At 51.1% G+C, this 21,956-nt stretch overlaps 1 protein-coding gene across 9 annotated transcripts in view; it reads right to left on the bottom strand.

The window, feature by feature from the left end:
• Positions 1-6,109: 6,109 nt before the first annotated feature.
• Lmpt (four and a half LIM domains protein limpet) overlaps positions 6,110-21,956 on the bottom strand; it is a 62,431-nt gene continuing 46,584 nt past the window's right edge. For 5 of the 9 annotated variants that reach the window (XM_076897100.1, XM_076897105.1, XM_076897101.1 and 2 more), the window contains 5 exons: positions 15,804-16,004; positions 14,731-14,905; positions 8,565-8,734; positions 8,293-8,479; positions 6,110-8,212 (listed from right to left, as the gene is read on the bottom strand). In XM_076897100.1, coding sequence (XP_076753215.1) covers positions 8,055-8,212; positions 8,293-8,479; positions 8,565-8,734; positions 14,731-14,905; positions 15,804-16,004 — 891 coding nt within the window. In that variant the 3' untranslated portion in view covers positions 6,110-8,054. Of the gene's footprint in view, positions 8,213-8,292; positions 8,480-8,564; positions 8,735-12,142; positions 12,370-14,730; positions 14,906-15,803; positions 16,005-17,042; positions 17,515-19,901; positions 21,794-21,956 lie in introns of those variants that run through there. The other 4 variants (XM_076897096.1, XM_076897097.1, XM_076897102.1 and 1 more) reach the window with 4 other exon arrangements.

Genomic DNA, 21,956 nt, shown 5'->3' with positions numbered 1-21,956 from the left:
TCTCCTTCCTCGTCTCGTTCGTCCTTCTTCCTGCTACCCACCACTACCGCTGCCAGCATCCACCCCGTTGTCCTTCTTCTTCTTCTTCTTCTTCTCCTTCCTCGTCTTCGTCCTCTTCTCGTTCTTTCTCTACCATTCTCGTCCCGTCTCGTTCGCACCGGTTGCGTTCAGCTGTGCGTTCGCTCGTCCCTCGCCACCTCCGCTATCAACGGCTCCCCACCAGCTGCCTTTGGCTTTTCTCCTTCTTCGGTATTCTCAACCCCTTCCTCGACGCGGTCGACGCCAGTGGCGTGAGTTACGCGCGATTCGGATTCCGAATGCCGATCGACGAAGGATGAGGGTTCGCCCTTTGGCTGCGCTATCATTTACCAGCCGCTCGGAGACGCTGCTACCTCGTTTTCTCTTGTATCGTTCTATTCTATCGTACGTTTTGTTTTTCAGTCGATTAGTTTGATTATCGATCGTATTGTCCGATTGTAAAGTGCGAAGGCGTTGCGAAGAAGAATCGCGAACTTTGTAAGATCGCTCTTGAAATTCTCAGCGAAGAAAAAGGAACGAGTCGAAGAAAAATTGCTGCTAGTTCGTACGCAGTCCTCCTCTCTGGTTCCATCGCGAGGATGAACACGAGCAAGGATTCGAGGAGGGCAGGTAAAACGGGCCGAGCGTTGAACCGACGAATGACCTCCGACAACAACGGCCCCCTGTTTTCGGTGTCGGAATCACCGCCACGCCGATGCCTTTACGGCCTCGTGCTCTCGACTTTTACGACGGCTCGTTAAAACGAGAGCCTCCTTCGTTCCCATCCGAGCGCCTCGAGCTTCTTCCTCTCTCGAACCCCTCGAAGGAACTCCCTTTTTAATTGATACACCCTATTCCCTCGCGAACCTCGATAAGGAACGCGATTCAAGCCCGAGGATGATGAGTCGTAAAGTGACGCGTCCATTTTGGAGAACCGTGACTGAACGCACGAGCAATTCGCTTAGTCATCGACTCGGGAACAACCGTCGAGAACAGCGTATAGCCGCGTGAAACGCGAGGCTAACTGTCCACTGTTGGTTCCTTCTGAAAATCCAGCATTAGTCGTCGTTCTTGAAAGCGACGATCACCAACGATACGTGTCGGTTCCAGGAAGCGGAACGTTTCGAAGGAGTGAAAAGGGGTCGACCAGAGCGACGACGACCCAATAAGACAGCGAGGGGATGTTCAGAGACATCGGTGACAGAGGCGTCAATCGACCAGGGACGCCACCGGAGGAAGGGGTTACGGCGATGGTTTGGCTGCCAGGAGAGGGTAAAGGTAGACGCTCTAGAGATGCTCTCCGTGTGTTCGAGACGCGGTCGAAGACACGAGACGCTGGTTACATAAGTAAGGTTAAGGATCTCCTCGTTTGCTCTCCTTGAGCCGATCCACATCCGCGATTATGCCACTTTCCATCGACCTCGGCCTCGCCGTAGCTTCGCCGTGCGTTGCGCTTCGAGAAACGGAAGCTCGCGATTAAGTTAAGTTTCGCGATCGATCGATGGTGGCATCGCGTTTCAACGACGACGAGGATCACCTTCGTTCAATCACGATTTGCAATCACCTCGATCGATAGTCTCCGCTTTCTTTTCTTCCAAGATCGACTCTCCTCGCGGGAAGCTTCGACCAAGGGAGAAGAAGAGCATTTGTTCCATTCGAGCCCGGGGTAACGCTGGATTAGACGGAGTCCGTATCCCAGAGAGGCCACGGCCGAGACAAAAGGAACTGTGTCAGTTTTTCTACGGGACAGCTGGAGAGAAGGAAGCAGAAATTTATGCCAGCCGGTTCCTCGTCCACCGCAACACATTGTTCCCGTAGCTCGGTGCGCACGCCGAGAGGTTTATTAAATCTCCCATTCTCTTTTCCCTCGAACCAGACGTGTCCTAATTAGACGTTTGAAGTCTCCTGAAACGCGACCCATTCAGCTCCGCCTCGTTAAGGGGAAGGATACTCGTCCCCGAATCGTTCCCGATCGCCGAGCATTTCGCGACTGGAACGAAACCACTGTCGAGAAGAAGATCGTTCGCGGTTCGTGTCCGCGCGGAATGCGAGGAGGCAAAAGGACTCGACGAGGGACTCGACGAGGGACTCGACGAGGGACTCGACGAGGAGGAAAGTACACGGAACGAATGAAGCGTAATCGAACGGTGGTTGGTCTCAGCGCTCGGCTCTGTATTATGTAAAACGATTCGCGTTGCCCGAAGACGCGTCTTGGTTCGCGGACCAATTTGTTACGTACGCGGTTTTTAGAGAGACACCCCGCTCGCTGCCGGTGCTCCGCTTTTATTTCCCATCTCCCTCGTCCTGCTATCGCGATGTAAAGTTAATTGGCGTGGCGCGCATCGCGGCCGCTCGATTTACACGAGTTTTTTAATTAAGCGACCGCGGCGGGCCGTCTCGGGGGTCGTCGAATTTTCGAAGTAACTGTTATCGCGCTTCGCCAGTCCCCCTCGGGCCCGCGAAGGCCAACAGGGAGACGTCGAGGCCGATGCCAATCCTTCTAATCGTAATCTTCCTTTTTTTTAATGCTACCAGAGCGCGACCGTTCCTTTGATGGCTCTCCTCGAGTCGTTTGGGAATTCTCGACGATTAGTTCTTTGTGCCCTCTTATCTGTACGAATTCCATAATCGCGGGTCGTGAAATTTGTAGCCATTGGTTCGGTTTCGTACGGTTCTGATCGAAACCATCCGTAGAAATTAGTTCGATGCGTTTTCTAGGTCGTCGCCGCGGCTAGCATTCCTCTGTCTGTGCGACAATTGAAAGTACCGGAACGCGCAGATCCCTGTTCCGAGTTTTGTGGGTCAATTTCGCTGGATGCGTTTTAAATTTAGCGGAGGAGCTAGCTATGCTGATTAGCTGATCGATTTTTCTTTTTCTTTCTGTTGTAGATAAGTGCGCCGAGAGTTTCAATCGGGAAGTAACGATAAATAGAGAAAATCGTGGGCGAAACGCATTCCATTTTTAAGATTGCAAGATGTTTCTACGAAAACAGTTTATCGATGCTGCGAAATTTAAGTTTATTCTTTATTCTTCTCAAGTAACTCAAATTTATTTGAAAAAAGTTCATTTTAATGCACGTGGCGCCATCTCTTCGAAAAGTGCTCAAACTGGTCGCTCAGCGATATCGACAGCGAAGTGAACTACTGAAGCACTATCGCCATCTTTTGGAGAAACGCTGAAACTGCTCGGGCATCAGTTTCAATTTTTTTTGCAGAGATGGCGCCAGGGGATCTAGAATAGAGTAGGCATCATCTGTCTCACTCTTTCTTATAGCTTTTTAATATGTATCTTTTTCCTTCTTACCTCTAAAGCGGGGAATATCAAATAAATTACAGTAAAACTAGTGAACTGTACAAGGAAATTACAATAAAATTAATATGTTGTAATTTCTAGTATATTTCAGTAGTTTTATTGTAGGTTCTTGTAGATTTTAATAGTTTTACTGTAATTTCTTGTATATTTTAGTAACTTTATTGTATTTTCTTGTATATTTCAGTAGTTTTACTGCAATTTATTTTATATTTTTCGCTTTAGAGGTAAGAGAGAGAAAGATATATATTCGAAAGCCATTAGAAAGAGTGAGACGGATGATACCGACCCTACTCTAAAACCCCTGGCATCATCTCTGAGAAAAGTGCTGAAACTAATGCCTGAGCAGTTTCAGCGTTTCTCCAAGAGATGGTACCACTGTACTGGCGGCTCTTTATAAGCGGAGTATTTAAAATAATTACGATTCCTCATTAATGACTTTAATAGGATATTTTATGCAACTGATGCTTTAAATTATGCTTCTTTCTGTCACAGATGATACAAGAGAAGAGATACATGGTGGACTTAGAAGAATCGATGGAGTTTCAGGAATCCTTTCATTCAATCGACAGCAGTATCAGTTTTATATATTATTTTATTATTTATTTCGTATTATTGTACATTTTTTCATGCCAATTGTTATTTAATTAATGAACTGTGTGTATTTATATGCCTTAGTGTAATTAGTAATAGTGTAGAAATAAGAAATATTACAAGTACCATTGTAAAATGAACTTAAACTGTAATTTATTGTATTGTACATTAATTATTAAATAAATATATTTGTTTAATAAAAATATAACAGGCCTTATCATTTCCCCTTTAATCTAGCCATCTCCAATTCCTTTTCCTTGCCATTTTCATGAATTAAAAGAGTTAGGAAAGTAAAAATCGTGTAAAGAAGTTTATTCTCGCAGAGAAAAGTATAATTCTTGCCATAAATCCTTCAAATTCTGTCAATTCCGACAAAATGACGTCACTTCTAAGAATCGCCGAAATTCCTGGAATTCACGATGACGTCATTTCCAAGAAGTGGCACTATTCGGATACCTCCTGTGACGTCATGTTCTCCTGATACAAAGTCGAAAAATCGGGTTCTCGATCGAAAAATTGGAGATGTATCAGGAGAACATGACGTCATAGGAGGTATGCGCGCCACTTCTAGGAAAATGACGTCACTTCCAGGAATCGCCGAAATTCCTGGAATTCTTGATGACGTCATTTCCAAGAAATGGCAAAACTCGGATACCTCCTGTGACGTCATGTTCTCCTGATACATTGCCGATTTTTCGACCAAAATTTCCAAAAATCGACTTTGTATCAGGAGAACATAAGTAGTGAGGAGGTATGCGTGCCACTTCTAGGAAAATGACGTCACTTCCAAGAATCGCCGAAATTCCTGGAATTCTTGATGACGTCATTTCCAAGAAGTGGCAAAACTCGGATACCTCCTATGACGTCATGTTCTCCTGATACATTGCCGATTTTTCGAACGAAATCTTGAAAATCCGACTTTGTAACAGGAGAACATAACATGTGAGGAGGTATCCGAATAGTGCCACTTCTTGGAAATGACGTCATCGAGAATTCCTGGAATTTCGGCGATTCTTGGAAGTGACGTCATTTTCCTAGAAGTGGCACGCATACCTCCTATGACGTCATGTTCTCCTGATACATTTCCAATTTTTCGATCGAGAACCCGATTTTTCGACTTTGTATCAGGAGAACATAAGTGGTGAGGAGGTATCCGAATAGTGCCACTTCTTGGAAATGACGTCATCCAGAATTCCAGGAATTCTGGCGATTCTTGGAAGTGACGTCATTATCCAACGAGATGGTAACTTTTCGATTTTTCTACTTTATCGAGAGTAGGGTCATTCTATTTACGAGTTTTTCTCGCATAAGGATCGGGATAGGTCCTTCTAGGATTGCTGAGCAGGTTGTAAATTGATTAAACAATTAGTTAACAGATAATCCAGCTTTTATTTGGTCCTCTTTATAATTTACAAGTGTTATATGTATAAATTTACAAGTGTTAAATGTATAAAATAGTGTGTCACATCGATTAAAATCATTTTCCGAGGTCCCTCGTTGGTTTGGGTGGAGTAGCTAGTGGAGAACCATCTCTTCCGGATCTTTTTTGTGTTGCACATAGTTCCCAGCAATTCAGGAACAAGAACTTAGTTGCTCCTCAATTCCTAGGCTTCAAGGACTTCATCTCTGAGCCGCTGGTTTCGAATCTCTTCGTATTCCTGATTGAAATCCATTTAAAATGTGTTCTCCAAGGATATGCAGTCATTTCTCAGGTTTCCTGCGGTACCGGAAGTACTGAGGCGGAAAAACTGTGCGCAAAGTGAAAAACAATCATTACACGTATGATCAGGACTAAATAAAGAAAAATAACAAGTAAAAAATAGTAACGGGCGTGAATAAAGTAGCTAAGAAGCAACTCTTGCAAAGAAGCCTTTACAGGAAGTTGCTTCGAGCCTCTTCAGTGTTACAGATGCTACAGTACCTTGTGATATAGTAGATCCCTGTATGGAAAGAGTCGAATCTCGTAGCACGTTCTTTTATTTTACCATTTATTGTAGATCGACTGCAACTGATCGTTCGATCGATGGTTGATCGATTGAAATAGATCTGCAAGGCTTGGAATAATTCTCACACGACTTTGTCTACTTCGGTTGGCTTCTACACGATCGATATTTCGGGGCGCGCGACACGAAGTCCCGCGAAGTTCATATTTTAAACGATACATTCCATTTAGTAAGCGAGGAACCCTTTGTAAATAATTACATTTATTTATTTATCAATTTTACAATATAACAGTGTATACGATACGCTGAATATAGAATAATCTCTGCTCTTTATCATTTACTAATTAAGGCGATTAGTATGTGAGTGATCGGTAAGAACATATATTATATAGCACGTGTACTTTTTTTTATTGGTCGTCGCGATATCCTTTTGTCCTTCGCTTCTTCATTTTTTTTTTCATTTTTTCTTAATCTTCCTTTGATTCTTTATAGAGGTACGCTACCGTTTATTCGCCCATTCTCTGCACGCTTAATCCTCCCCCTCTCGACGGTAACAAATCTCTACCAAGTACCGTATCAACGATTAATTAATTCTTCGTAAAACGTTAGTTTTTTTTTTACTTTTATTATTTTCTTTTTATTTCTATGTACTCGTGCGGATAAGGCCACAATTAGTGTTTCTTCCGCGTGTGCGTGTCCGCACACTCGTCCAGCATGCGTGTGTCAATACGTGTGATTCTATATCATCCTCTTATATATATATCTATGTATATATCTCTCTCTTTTTTTCATTATTTTCTCATTATTTATTCCACTTTGAAACGTGGTCAATGCAAAAATGCTCGCGAGCGTAAATTCGCGGGATACCGTCCCGATCGTGCATCGATCTACCCGCTCGAGGGGGTGAAAATCGATCGCGTTCGAAACTCTGTTCCCGTGCCGCGGGCTCGTGCGAGGAGTTGGAATTGCTTCTGGATGGAGTAGAAGGAAAATGGGGCGCGGTGGAAATTCTGGGACCGATCGAGAGACCCGAACCCCAAGAATAGTCGCACCCGAACCCTGTCGTTTTAATTAGTCGTTCGTTATACTCGAATACACGTGCGAATCTCACTGTACAGTATCGCTGGTAGATAAGAGAGACAAAGAGAAAGAGAGAAAGGAAGAAGAGAGAGAGAGAGAGAGATAGTAAGGGTGCAGTTTTAGCGTGTGACGGGCTTCGTGTAATATGTGTGTGATCGTGTACGTGTACGTGTGTCAGTATCAGTTAAATAAAAATAGCATTACGATACGCGTATCAAATTTAGTTCCGTAATAATATATATATATACGTATAGGATCTATCTGTTCTTCTAATTTCATCTCTCTCGATCTCTACCGTTGTGCAAAGCGAGGAAAAAGGGAAACGACAACGTCGATAAAACACCGCGACCGTACGTAGCTTCGTCGCGCTTCTAATTAAAAAAAAAAAAATACACACGATCCCCAGCTCGACGACAGAGTAAGAAATGACGTTAAGGCGGTTCGATTCTCAGGACTTGGTCCTCGATCTCCTTCGAGGCGATGGTACCGTCCGCTGCTCCGCGTCGCGCGTGGAGAACTCGTGAATGACTAAGATCTGGCTCTAAAATTTACGAAGCTAGCAAGTACCTCCGTACATCCGCTCGCGGCTCTCTCTCTCTCTCTCTCTCTCTCTCTCTCTTCTCCCTCTGCTTCGAGAAAACCGAGCCGACCGACGAGAACAGAGAGCGTTTTTCTTATTTTTTCTATCGATCGATCGGCACGCGGGAACGGTCACAGGTGGGCGTCCTCGTTGGATAAAAAGTACCGCGTTTCCCATTACGGGCACGTATACGTATCATAATGTATATATAACATTTATATATATATATATTTTCTGAAAATATAATCGACGGGGCGAGAAACACGGTAATTTTTATTCGTTCTCTCGTTTCCCCTTTCCGTTTCTCGAAGCGGAGTCCCCTGGTCGATTCCTCCAAGGGAAAACTCTAGCGAGGGTATATATTATTATTATCGTTAATATAATTATTAATTCCGTGCGCGCAGACTGGACCCTCCTCTCTCGATAACTCTGATTCGTTGCTCCTCTCCCCTCTCTCCTGCCTCTCGTTCGTTATATATATTTTTTTTTGTTTTGTTTCGGCCGATCCCGCGCTGTCCCTCGACGCTCTTTACATCAGCTTCATCTTGGCGCAATCGGGGCAGATGATGTCCTCGCCGTCGGTGATGAAACCACGGCCGACCAGCGAGGTCTTGCAGCCCGCGCAGATGAAGCAGTCGTTATGCCAGTGCCTGTCCTCGAACGAGATGAAGCGAGTGCCGCCGATCCCTGGAACACGAGACGAACCAGATCGATTCAGAGACGAATCCGAGCGAACAATTCTTTTCTCGAGAGTCGAGGATACGTACCAGTGATCGGTTTCGAGCAAGCGGTGCACCGCTTGGCGAACAGTTCGCCAAAGCAGTCGGCGCAGTAGGGCTTGTCGTCGCGCGACGTGAATCGCTGGCCAGCCAGTGAATTGTTGCAGTTGCTGCAAGTGAAGCAGTCCCTGTGCCACGGCTCGTTCTTGTACGTCACGCCGCCGCTGGTGATGATCTGTGGAACGAGAAATCGAACCTGTTCACCTGATCGCGCTTGGCGCGAATCGGCCGGCGATTTCGCCGGCGAATAAAGGACGTACCTTGTTGCACTTGACGCACCGGGTGGCGAACTTGTCCTCGTAGCATCCGGCACAGTAGATCTCTTGCTCGCGCGGGATGAAGCTCTTCGTCCCGATCGGGTTCTTGCAGACCACGCAGCAGAAGCACTTCTCGTGCCACTGCCTGGTCTTGTACTCCATCTTCTTGGTGCCTGGAACACGAATCGAACGTTTCAGCGGCGTACGAAACAGGAGTGGATCGCGTGCGACGAGTTCGCGTGTTCCCTCGAACGATGCGCAGGGGATGCGTTTCCTGGCAGCTCTTCTTCGAGGAAAAATTAACAAGAACAGGCTTTCGTTCCCGTTCCTACGAGCAATTTCGCTCTGCGAAAGCGACACCTGCGAAAAGTCTCTCGCAAAACCGGAAGATCGGTGTCACATCTCGCGGTTGCGAAGTTTCATCCACTTTCTAGTCACGGTTGCTAATAACCTAGATAGGATAAGACTCGTTCTGCTCTTCCACATCCTTCGAAGAGACGAGAACACAGCTCCGAAGGAGAGAAGAGGAAGAAGATATGCATCGATCGCAACGTATAATTCGACGATCGACTAAATTACCAGGTCTCGAGCAATCTCGACGCTGGCCCGCTATAATTAGGCGGATCGTCGAGTCCCACGCTCGCGACCTTTCGTCGCCCCATCGAAATCAGTCGCGAGAGGAAGCACGATGTTTGCGCGCGAGAAGAGCCGCGCCTTTGCGTATTTCCACGCTCGTAATCGAGGAATCAAGCGCAATTTGTTAATCGCGATCGCGATCCTCGCCGTGCTTTGCGGAATCTTCTTCTCCCGTGGGCGTTCCGGGATTTCTCTCGCTCGTCTCACAACCTCCATCCTCTTTCTCCGTGCGCGCTGCGTCAAGGGCGAGGCGAGCTAACGATCGCTATTCGAAAAGGTGATCTAATAGGACCCAAACGTGAGTCATACGCTCGACTCGAGCACTCCATTTCTTCCTCTATCCGTTACAATTCCCATTTTTATCGCGAATCGAAGTACGTGTCCGTATTCTCCGACATCGCGAGTGGCGAGAGGCGATACTGCTGGAAATTAACGCGCAATGGCACGTGCGAAACGGTCGAACATCTGTTACCAGCGCGGTGAATACGATCGGCGCTTGATCATCCTCCGCGTGGACGTTGATAAATGAACGAGAACTGGTGCGCACCGTTACCAGTCGATAGTTGGCGATCGATCGGTTGAAATTAGCCCCTGGCCCTTGGTACACCACGCTCGAGGGATCGTCCCGTTCTCTATCGGGACCTCGAATCCGAACGAAGGACGAGCGAGCTGCGGCGATTCACGAATCCGTTTCGAGGCGACCGGTGACGCGGTCGGGGGAACAGGTTTTTCGCGATACCATAAATCACGTCGCGTCGATGGAAACGAAGAGATCGCTTGTTCGTCTCTCGATATAGCCAGCCTAGATTCGACGAGTGGCCCTCGACTTTTCGTGCGTCGCCTATACCTCCGTGGGTCCATCGTGACTCAGGAGGAGGTCCGTGACGTCAACTTGTCCGAGCAATACCACCGTATATGTAGAAAAGTCTGATGGTCCAAGGCCGGGTGATGTGGTAATCGAGCGTTACGCGAGTCGCCCCGCGCGTCGTCGTCGTCGAGCGCGCGAATTTCATCTTTCCAGCATGCGGGTCCCGTTCTTCTTCCGTGGCGATTTAAAATAGATCCACGGGACGGTGGATCGCGTGGAAACGATCGTAAATAGCGGCGCCAGGCGCGGTGGAACCGCGCGGGTCAAAGATCGGTGTGCGAAGTCAGGAATGGCGGGGATCGTTAACGCGATCGTATCGAATTTTACGAGGTTTCGAGTGCTAATCCGTCGGTAGCCGCGATCCTCTGCCCGCGTCAATGCTAAATATAAATCCGCCACGGCACTCGACTTTCCCGATTGCTGTTATTGTAACCGCGAACGACGACCAGAGAAGCGTATTTCGAACGCCACCCCGCGCGGCTACCACGGCCGCGTCTAAATATTAGAAAGGTACTTGTCCCTCGGTACTCGACGCATTGTCCGCGACAATGTTCTCCGCGCGGTTATTGTGCAACGGGGAAATATAGAGCGCGGGTATCACATCCGGTTCGTTTTTAAATCGTGCGCCGTTACACAATGCTCTTTAAAAATACGTTACATAAAAGTTTGCCCGGTTGGCCGCGACGATCCTCGAAGATCGCGTGTTTCGCGAGCAAACTCAAAATCCCTCCTCCTCTCGCGTCGTTTCTTCCTCGCGAGACGTCGAACGGACATATACCGTCGACGACTGCTAGAGATCGCGTCGGAGGCAATTTGTCGATTCGTCTCGATAAACATTGTCGCGTCTACGAACGGCAACTCGTTCGCGAATGACATCATTCGTATTAATAGTGGTTCTTATCCGATCGCACGATTTTCCGATCGCCGCTCGAGATAATCGAACCTGTTGATCGCGACGAACGAAACTGTCACCGCGTAGGATGAAATAGTCGTTCGAATCGCGGGACAAACGAGTGTACAGACATCAGGAGCGGACGGACGTCCCGCGAAAGTTTTCGGCCGACGTATACGGAGATTCGAATAAATGGTGACATCATTATTTAATCGCACCGTGGCGGATTCCAAGCCGTTTCGTAATCGGCCAACCGCAAATATTGTCGTATGCATTATTGCGTGAATTTGCATGGGGAATTATTCGCGTACGCGAGCAAACGTTGGTATCGCGCGTCCAACAGAGTACACACAGCTTCTGTTCGATGTCAAAGTCGCGAGACGGGTTAGGTAGGAGGCGCAACGAGGAGGGACGAACGGGAGAAGGAAAGAAACGAAAAGAAAAAGCGCGAATGAATTAGCAGGGAAGCACTCTGGCGAACGCGGGTAGCACGCGTCGCGATCGTAGCCGGAAGTGCCGGGCGCTTCATTAATCCCGCGACGCGATCGATCACGCGCGCGAGTACATTAATCATAAATGTTGAACGCGCGATTAGCATAGAAACTCGTTTGCTCGGTTGCGCGAATCGCCACGGGACGGGATTATCCATCCTCTAAACAAGCGTCGCCGTCGCGAAAACGTTTCCGTCTTCACGGTCGAACACTTCGCGACGCGTTCCATTATCGTTCGACGATCCTTTAACAGCCTCGAACGCTAAGCTCGCCGAGTTATTTACGATTTCTCGTTAAGAAGCGCGGTTTTTTGTCGGGGCCGCGGATAATTATCGGCGAGTTGGTTAAAGCAAGTGCAGCCACGGCCAAGCGATCGAACCGACCGCTCGTGTTTCCACATAAGGTCGCGGTTCCCTTCGAATTCCCTCTTTCCCCGTGTCCACGACCGACCCGTCCGTCCCCTGTCCGCCGGTTTATCGCGAGCCAGTTGCGCCGCGTCGACCCACGATCGGCGTGCCGATGTCGACCTTAGGAAAACATTGAAAACGGGACCTTATCCGCCGCCCCCGCGGCCGCTTCGTTCACCACCGCCCTCTCCCCCGCTCGACACGCGGAATGTCGAGTAAATACCATCCCAAGTACGCGATACGAGCCGGTGTGGACCTTACGAAAAGTTTAGGAGCGTTCTCGTCACCTGGATCCGCCTTCTTCGGGTCACCCAGGAGGCAATCTTTGCCCAGGCAACACCTGAACTTCGGGTCACCCTCCATCGGGAACATGCTGAATATCGCGACATCCTCGTCCTTCTCCTTCGCCCTTCTTATCCTCTCCTCGCCGACCGTCTTGGTCTGCAGGTGAAGCTTGCTGGACAGCCGTTCGCTCAACGCGTCCGTGGCCATTTTCCTGCTCTTATCGCGGGTCTTTCGATCTTATCCGATAAAACGATCACTGGTATATGTATCGAGAACGAAGGAAGCTAGGCGTCCTCGAATCTCTCACTCTCGGCGATAGTAGACGGTAAAAGTCTGGCGTAAATCGGGTCGCGGGTCGGGCGCGTGTCAGTGCATGGCTCGCGTCGGTGAAAAATCCGGATCGAGACGCGAGAGAAAAGCTAGGGTGTCCCGAGTGAAAACGGCGCGGTCGTTGTCGGGTAGGAGGAGGCAGAAATCGAGCGATCGTGCGATTGCCCCGGAGTCTTGGGAGCCACTGAAGCAACCGTAGGCTCGCCCGCTCGCTGGACTCACCGTGCACACCGCGAGCACGCGCAACGTGTCTTCTACTCCGCTGATAATGTTCGCCTTTACGCTCCACCAGGCGGGCCCGCTCACCGCCGTCCTGGAACGCATCCGCGAATATTTATATATTCGCGCGTCGCGCGACGCCGCGGCCATCGCGACCGGGCTGCTTTTCGTTTCGCGCGTCCTCCTCGAGTATTCGCCGATCGCGCAACCCTCCGACAAATGATCGATCAAACGGATCGATCGGAGAGAGCCGAACGTCTCTGCGTGCCAGCTGCGACATTCGCGACTGCCCCCGCCGGATAACTTCTTTAATAGCTGGGTCAATTGCGCTCCATCTACGGTAGTCATCGGTTTCGTATCTCATTTATTCAGCCGCGCGGTTCTCGTCGTTGTTTAAATACGCTTTACGTACGGGAGGATTACGTCAGGAGGCAGCACGGTGATTAGAACGCGAGTAATTAACAGCGACGAACTCTCGGAATCCTCTTCATCTTTTGCGTCGCGATTATTCTTATTGTCGCGAGGAAGTCGCAGAAAATTACCGAGCGCATTCGTCCAGCGAAGTGAGTAATCGCTGGAAGCATTCACGCGGTGACACGTTCCTCGATAAGCACTCCTCGATGCCCACTATCTCGAACCTGATGCGATACCTGATGATTCGCGCAGATAACACGGAAAACCTCCGACTTCGTTCCTATCCGAGAAGGTCGAGGGTTCGAGCGATCGATCACGCGCATCGCGCGTTAGATTCCACGTGCCGATAGCGCCGTTCGAAAGGTCGATCCGTATACGGACACGCGCTGGCACCGAGTACAATTTCACGGACGATTCCACGCCGATCCTGCCTCTTTCTAGCCTCTTCATCCACGGATTTAACGAGACTCCCACACGTGAGCGGGAACCGCGTCAGTGGCACGAGCTTCCTAAGCGGCCAACTTTTTTGCCTTCGACGCTTCTTCCGTTCGAACGTCTGCGAACCTCGAGAACTTTGGTCCCTGAATTTTGTCGCTACGGCGATTCGCTCGAACGCCACGGCGTCTGCGTTCATCTTCGAGCGTACTTGACCGAATTACTGGCTCGCGATCTTTCCACGGAAGTGGCTGCCCTCGAGCGCGGAGGCATCGTAAACTAGGGGCACGATGGCGTTACGAGGCAGCGCGATTTTTCGTCGTTCGTTCGCTTCTTAATTTTATTCGACGCGTATCGTTGGCGGACAGTGGGACTTAGATTCGGAGATACCTTCGCGCGACGCGAGAGAACGTTACGAAACGGCGGATCGACGTGTCCCACCGCGTTGCGACAACTTTCTCCGACGTACGAGGGGATCGTTCAACTTTCCAGGCCCAAAGTTTTTAAAGAACCTTCGGCTCGTTAGCGGCGGCTCTCTCGACGGCCGTCTTAATTACCTCTGAAAGTGGCCCGGAGCAGGGTCGAGCGCGTGAATCACGCGATATATAGGTCGATCCACCACGCCGTCTGCGATCGTCGAAGGTTGCGTGGCGACAAGAGACGATGATAAGTCGTTCCGAGTTCGAGAAAGGTCGCGGCGAGTACGATCGCTCGGCGGAATCAGTTTTCGACCGATTTCTCGCGCTCTTTCCCGCGATGGAACCACGACGAACGCGATTCAGAGTGTCGAAGCTCGCATTTTCAAATTCTAAGCAAGCGCGTGCTCGTTCGATCGAAACGATCGGGAATCAGAGGACGTAGGAGCTCGGTGCCGCTCCTTTCCCTTCGAGGCGGCTCGCGATAATTGGCTCGAGCCTTGACTCGGTTGCCTTAATAAGAAACGCCGAATGCGAGCTCTGTAGTCCCCGCGCGTCGTCGTTCGGATCGTGAATCATTGTTCGAGGGGGCCTTTCGTGCACGAAAAAACAGGTGGTTCGAGCGTCGGGACCGTCTAGACCGGGTCACCGGATGGTACGCGACTTACGTTTATTTCGAGGCAATGCCCGTCGTATTTTTATCCGCGCGGTCGCTGCCGAGTTTCGCGAACCACCACGCGGATAACGGATACCAGAAGGGGTGTCGAGTTACGTACCAGCACGGAAGATCTCGCCGCATCCATCGCAGCGGCTGGCGAACTGGGCGTCGTAGCAGTTGCCGCAGTAGATCTTGTCCACCTTGCTACCGAACTGTTTGTCCACCAAGGACACTCTGCACCTGTTGCAGAGGAAGCAGGCCTCGTGCCAATGCTTATCCTTGTACGACAAATCCTGAAAACGATTCGTTTACGATTATCGTCCCGTGCGGAGGTGTTCCACGTCGCTTTCGTTCGGATGACGGACGTCCGACGTAAATGACAATTTGTGGCTATGACGCGCGGAAAAAGACTGGACGGCGCTGCGATTACGAATTACGCGGACTTTGAAATATCCGCGTCCTCTGGCAAGGTCTCCGCGCGACTCTAATTCGCCGTCGCGCAGCGAAGATCTCCGCGAGAGAGTAGAAACGCCGCGGTATTGTAACTTAACGCGACTTTCCATTTCGGGATGGATGGTAATCGCGACGGCACTCGTCGACCTCTAACGCGCGCGTCGCGGAAAAGATCGCACGGTTTTGGCAGACTCGACGCTCTCGAGCGACATCCATTTGTCAGGGGAAAAAAGGCTGGTTCCTCCGCGTTTCCCGCCGGTCCTGCCTGGTACCAAGTAGGAGGAATAATAATGGCGAACCAGCGAGAAACGGAAATAAACACTCGAAGCCGATATGGGTAGCAGGCACCTGCATCATCGTTTCTATTTCTAGGAATGAGTAAGTGAACGGCCATGTCCGTTCGCGTATCGCGAACCTCGTCTCCCCTGATTACACACGAACCGATAATTACCGATTTTTACGCCGGCGCCCCAGCCACGATGCTCCGCCGCGGATCGTGGAAATTTTCCGAAACGGCGCGCGTACATCCCGCGACGTTTCCGCGCGCGGCAAGACACGAGGAACGATCGATCAAAGAGCACTGTGCGCCATCGAATCTAAATTTAGGGGAATACTAGACTGGTTTTTTGGTCGGTTGGACCGCGGCCAAATCCGCGAACGGTCGTCAGGCTCGGGTAGAGAGGTCCGTTTCTATGCGGCGAAAGCGAGCCGGGGGTCCGAACTGGACGCGACGCCTACCTTCGAGTCGATACCGATGATTTTGTTGCACTCCTCGCAGCCATTCGCGAAGACGCTCTCGTAGCACTTGATGCAATAGGGGTGCTCGTCCCTGAGCACGTAGCGTTGCCCGGTCAAAGACTCGTCGCACTGCCAGCAACAAAAGTGGCCGCTGTGCCAGTCCTTGTTCATCGCCTTCGTGTACTCGCCACTGAAAATCAACTGGAAACAGAAAACGGAAACGCGGACAGTTTAGAGATGATCGTTCTCGCAGCGTTTCTCTCGGAACGCTCGTTAGACCCCGATCCCCTCGATCCATTTAAACGAACGACAAACGGCGAACGTTACGAGCGACTACTCCTCGACGACGATTATCGGTGATTAAAGAACAAAAAAAAAAAAAAAAAAAAAACGAAAAAACGGTATCGATCGATCGATCAATTGATCAAGCGTTTCTCTTTCCGATACGTCTGGTACACAGTCCCAAATACGCTCCTCTCACAGCATCGTTTTCTCCCTGCTACTTTTGAACAATTTTTTATTCTCTTTTTCTTTGATCGTTGTCAAAGTTCCTCGCAATCTCTCTCTTTCATTGCTCGGTGGTGTAGTGTCTCGCGTATCTGCGATGGTATTGCGATAGAATCGTTGATTAAAGTTTTATATATATATATATGTACCTTGGTTGAGTGATGTTGTATGTGCTGGCTGAGTATTTTTTGTACGGGAGCATATAATAATATATATCGTGAGGTGAAAAAAGAGACGCGTTTTTTTAGATGCATCGGGTACGAAAAACGCGGGGCCCTCTCGATCGTTTCGAGCGGGATCCGTCTGTCGACGCGGATCTCTGCATCTGTGAGAGAAGAGCGTCGTCGTCGTCGCCGCCGCGGGGACGAGAATCTGGCCGATCCACCCTGAGATTTCGCAAGACTCGCGATAGAAGACGCGAGTGGGAATATCGTGCACGCTTAGCCAGAGACGTGGCTAACGTGGATTTTGGTCGGTTTCGCGGGGAAACTGGGTCGGCCGCGAAAGCAAATAAAGCTCGCGGCCAAAAGAGTTTGTTTTCGTTTCAGCTGAAACTATGGTGGAGGATCGATCCTCCGCGGTTTTCAAGCGGATGTACCCACTACTAGTCGTGACTTTGTCTCGATATCGGGGCTAGGGAATTGCGGTTCCTAGGGTGGTTGGCGAGGTCTCGCGTACGACCAGAGAAAATAAGGGGGCTGATCGGAGGGTAGATCTGCAGCCAGCACATACTCTTCGATGGCGTGGTGGTTCTGCGCGCTGTCGACCTCGGTGATCGTGACCTCGGCGTTCTGATCGTGGCTCTCCCTGCGCTTCGTCGTCTTCTTCACTTTGCGAACCTTGCGCTCGGTGGTCGTGTACACTACACTGTCTACATCCGCCATCGTGCTGCTCGTTTACGCTTGTTCCGCGCGTCTACAGTCTGGACCGCGATCCCGCGAGATACTTTCGGGTACGGGTGGTGTTCCACGGGGAAACGAGGATAGGAGCCGGGAGCCGGGGCTAGCGAACAAGGGGGAGAAGAAGCAGAAGAAGACGAAGAGGATGAGCAAAAAGAAGAGGGTGAAAAAGATGAACGGAGGGTTGATCGTGGTCGCCTCTGTGGGAACGTGAAACCGGAGAACGTGGTCAGAGTGTTGTTCCGTGCGTAACCAGCAGCTTTCGAGCTTGCGAACTGACTGAAATCTAGGATCGGCCCGCTCCGGGCGTCATCATATCGGGACGCTATTTTCGGAGTCCCGACGACTCCAGAAACGCGCCGCGCACGTCCGCCACCCTCTTCCCTCACCCTTCTCTTTCTTACCCGTTCCACGGCTCTCTTCTCCTTCCCATTCTCCTCTCCGTTTCATCTTCTTCGTCAACCTCCGTCTTCTACTCCTCCTCCTTCTCCGCTTCCACCACCGCCACCTCCTCCTCCTCTTCCTCCCATTCCGCGTCGAGATTCTCGATGCAGTGTGCCGGGTGCAACTTTTCTACGACAACCCCCCTTTCTCGCTTCCGCACCACTGTTCGCCTCTTTCTTCGTTACCATTCGACTTGTTAGCGGTCGACCGCGACAGGTTACGGCTCGATTCCTTCGAACCCGTTCCTTTTTCCTTTTCCCTTCCTTTTTATTTATCTCCTCGCTACGGGGATATTTCTGGTCTCTTTAACGCCGCCGCTTCCCTTTCACTGTTCCCGAGATGAGAGGCGAAGGCGATTTAGAATCGCGTATTCAGTTTCCAATCGGTTCGAGGAATCTCGAGTCGAGTCGGAACTGCGATCGATACGAACGCGAGCCGATTTGGCGTACCATTACGAACGCGTTAAGGCTATCGAACGCGCGCGTAAAACGCGAGTACGATCGAGGATCGTGACGATCTATCGCCGCGGAGAACGAAAGGAGATGGATCGCACCATCATAGAGATCGGTCGCCCCCTCGAGACGGTCGTATCGAGCGGGCGACTGGTTGATCACGTGCCAAACAGGTGGTTGCTGGGCTAGCGGGGGGTGAAACCGCGCGTGAAATAGAATCCGGCGGAAAAATAAAGTGGGTGATCCTGTTGGTTGTAATTGGGTCGGAATGTTTCGCACATCACCAACAACACCTCCGACCACCCACGTGGCGTATTCTCGTCGCGGTTCATCCCTATTTCAGCGGTGAGACGTTAAACCGGACGAGTCATTCGCGTATTTCGGTCCGGTTTGGAAATCCGTAACCGTGGCCGGAACCATTGACACGCGGCGACGCTCCCGATTTTCCCTGCGACGCTGAATCGGCGCGCCTGCTCGCGATCGCCGCGCGCGATATTATTTCTGGAACGGCGAAACGCTTTATAAATAGCTGGAAAATGAAAATCGCCCGCGACAGGGGGGTACGCGATCGCCCACGCGGATCGGGGATCGCGACGGGCGGTAACATAATATCAGTGGAGGAGTTCGGAGGACGGTTGATTAAAAATACAACGCGGCTGGAAAATTGGGTCGCCGGAAAGAGTGGAATGCCGTAAGAGATCGCGTTCCGGCACGCGGCGACGCGTAACTGTGGCTCTCGTAGGACCCTAACGGCGAGCTCTCTAACCGATTCGATCCGCTTCGAACCGATGCTTGGATCGCGGATCCTACGCGCGATTACGCGTAAAGGGATACCCTCGGAAAGTGTCGCGTCTTCTGCAAATGCGGAGGCAGGGACCGCGATGTACACGTATATTATTTGCAGACGGGTATGAGATTGATATTTTGGGAGACCCCACGCGAGGCACACGGCACCAATGAACGCGCCGGCGAGCCGCGAGCGTTTCGTGCAAACATCGGGAATCAGCGCTCCCTCGCCCCTTCCCGCGGCCATTTTCATTTTCGCGCCCTTCGCGCGACGAAAGCCTCTCTCGTCGAAAAGTATCCCACCGTCGGCATTGGTAGAGGACAGGCAACAGGGGTCCCTGGACTCGGCACCGGCCACAGCGAGGGTCGAGACTATCAGGCAAATGTTACGCAATCGGTGGCGTAAAATGGCTTCCATCATTCACGAGAACCGAGCGCCCAGCGAGACGCTCGTTCTCTCGATTTTACGTGGAATAAACTTGATACCAGCCGCAAAGCAATTTCGCGCACTCCGCGTCGTTGTCTCGCGGCCAAAAGCGATTCGGCACGGTTTACGATCTCGTCGCCGCTATTCCAGGACGGATCTCTGACAATTGACGGCTTGGAATTCGGTGTCGCCGGTAGCAACGCGAATCCGCGCGATCTATACCCGCGATACCATTGATCGTTTCGAGGAAAATCGTTTCGAGCCGATTAATGCACAATTAGTACGTTAATACGTAATAGCGGAAGTTCGAAGAAGGTATCGCATGCAAGGGCCAAGTGCTTGGTAACAGTTAAGTAGGGCGAAAGTTCCTGTTACTCCTGATTCTCGTATTCCGCGAAATGCAACAATTCCTACGACGACTAATTACAATCAACAGTTATCGACGGGTGACTATCAATTAAGTAGAGCCATGGGTGTGCTACGTATATCGGTGTTCGATCGTCTAAGGTGTAAAGGGTGTAAAGGGTGTAACGAGTGTACACGGAGAGAGACGGGAGGAGCTTCCGTTGTATTTCATCATTACCCAGAAAGCTTTGTTTCGATCGGGATCCGGTATCGAGTACTGTATCGGTCCAGTTCCTGCACTCACATCCTCCGCGTCCCAGTACTCCTCGTCCTCGAACGAGGACGCGGACCTGGACCCCTTCCTCCTCCACCTCCTGCCGGCGCCGTTCGACTCCCTCGCCTCGGAGTCCGTTAGGATGTTGCACACTCGCTGGTAATCATCCTCGTCCGCCTCCTCGAAGCTGGATATTTTCAGCAGACGCACCTCCTCGTCCTTGGACCTCTCTACAGAAGCGGTCGCGTTAGTCACCGCGAAGTTATCTCGAGCGTCGCCGGCGTCGGCCTTGTCCCTGGAACCGGACCCGAATCTTCTATTCTTAAAGGACTTCCTTCTGCCAAAACGATCCCGCGATGTCAGATCTCTTCTGCTCTCGGACAGTCCAAGAACCGAGCCCTCCAGTTCCGCCAGTGCCTCCACGCTCGCTAGTTCATCCTCGAGGCTGGTCTGCACCTGCACAGAGACGCTCTTCCGGCTCGACGATCTGGACAACGCTGTCGGGCTGTCGGGTGGCGAGGTGTTCGTCCATTCGTCTCTCAGCGCACTGCTCACGGTTTGCACGGAGATATCCGACTTCCGTCTCTCTGGGTCTCGATGCCTCTTCGATTTTCTGCCGGTCAAATTCTCGGCGGACTTGCTCACAGCCGCGTCCCTCGACTTCAGCCTCGTTGGCTTTCTCACGATCGTGCTGGACGACTTTATTATCTTCTTCCTCTGGCCCGATCCTCTTACCGGTTCGACCTGGGCCACGACCGTGTCCAGCGTCTCGGATCGGTTCGATGCTTGGGTACGTAGCAGATTTTCGTTCACCCTCGAATGCTCGCTCGCGAGGTCGATCGCCTTCCGCGTGTTCGCAGGTTTCGGTGATTTCGAGCGCGACTCCCTGCTCGATCTCTTGACGAGCTTGCTGCGCTCGTTGTGATCGGACTCGTCCAACGAAGACCCGGCCTCCGAGGGAGTCTTGTATCGTCCGAACAGTGGAATCGATTCCAGCGATCTGATACTGGGCGCCTCGTTCCCGGAATCGTTATCGAACGAGGTCCCCGCGTCGCTGCAGGCGCCAGAGCTGGACAAGTCGTCGTCCAAGCAGAAGGGGATCGGCGTTGGTATCCTGACGTATCTCTCTGGTTCCGTCGCGGTCAGGGACAACGGTCGATCCCTCGAACTGCTCTCGACGCGCCAATTTTCAGCCGCGTCCTCGTACGACGTCTCCCTCTCGTATCGACTCGCGTAGTCATCGTCGACGTCACCGCGATCCTCCTGCGATTCGCTGGCTAGCACCAGGTAATCCAAGTCAGGCGTCAGCCTGGAGTCGAGGCTCGCCCTGGAGCCGAGCAAGTAGCCCCTGGTGCTGCACATCGACATCGTGCTGTAGTCCGCGTTCTTGTTCAGGGACCGTAGCTCGGCTCTGATCCGCAGACTGTACTCGTGCAGGTTCTCCAGCTTGTGCTTGGCGTCACGGGGCATATTCACGTCGCTCGAGTGGCTGTAGCTACAGATGGAGTCGTGAGTGCTCATATTATCGTTCGCCGGCTCGTGGTAAGAGAGACACGGGGTAGCCGGCTGGTTGATCGTGATCACCACTCCGTCGCTGACGTGACGGAGGCAGGCCAACAGCTCGAGCACCCCGACGCATCCGATCAGCACGGACAGCATCAAGCCCATCTCGAACGCGATTAAGGAGAACGGGGTTACCTACGCGAATCACTGTTAAACGCTGTTGTCGCCTCGACACGTTCGATATCCGTGGAGGAGGTCCGTCATGCTTCGCGCGCGTCCCCCTATATCATCCTTTTCCGCGAGCTGGTCACTCTTCGGGAGCAGAGGAGGGATCGCTCCAGGTTGATCTACGAGAGAAGTCCCCGTGGGAACATGTCGGGAACCTCGTCGATCTGCGCGACGTCAGATCCATCAGTTGTCACTTATGGGTGGAGTCCACGGAGCGGCTGACGTACCGAACTCTGACGGGGAAGAAAGGGAAGGAACGAGACACGAGTTCCTAGAGGGGGTCTCGAG

Source organism: Xylocopa sonorina, chromosome 6 (assembly GCF_050948175.1).
Source record: "Xylocopa sonorina isolate GNS202 chromosome 6, iyXylSono1_principal, whole genome shotgun sequence".
NCBI classification, from domain to species: Eukaryota; Metazoa; Arthropoda; class Insecta; order Hymenoptera; family Apidae; genus Xylocopa; species Xylocopa sonorina.
This window is presented reverse-complemented; position numbering and strand designations above follow the sequence as displayed.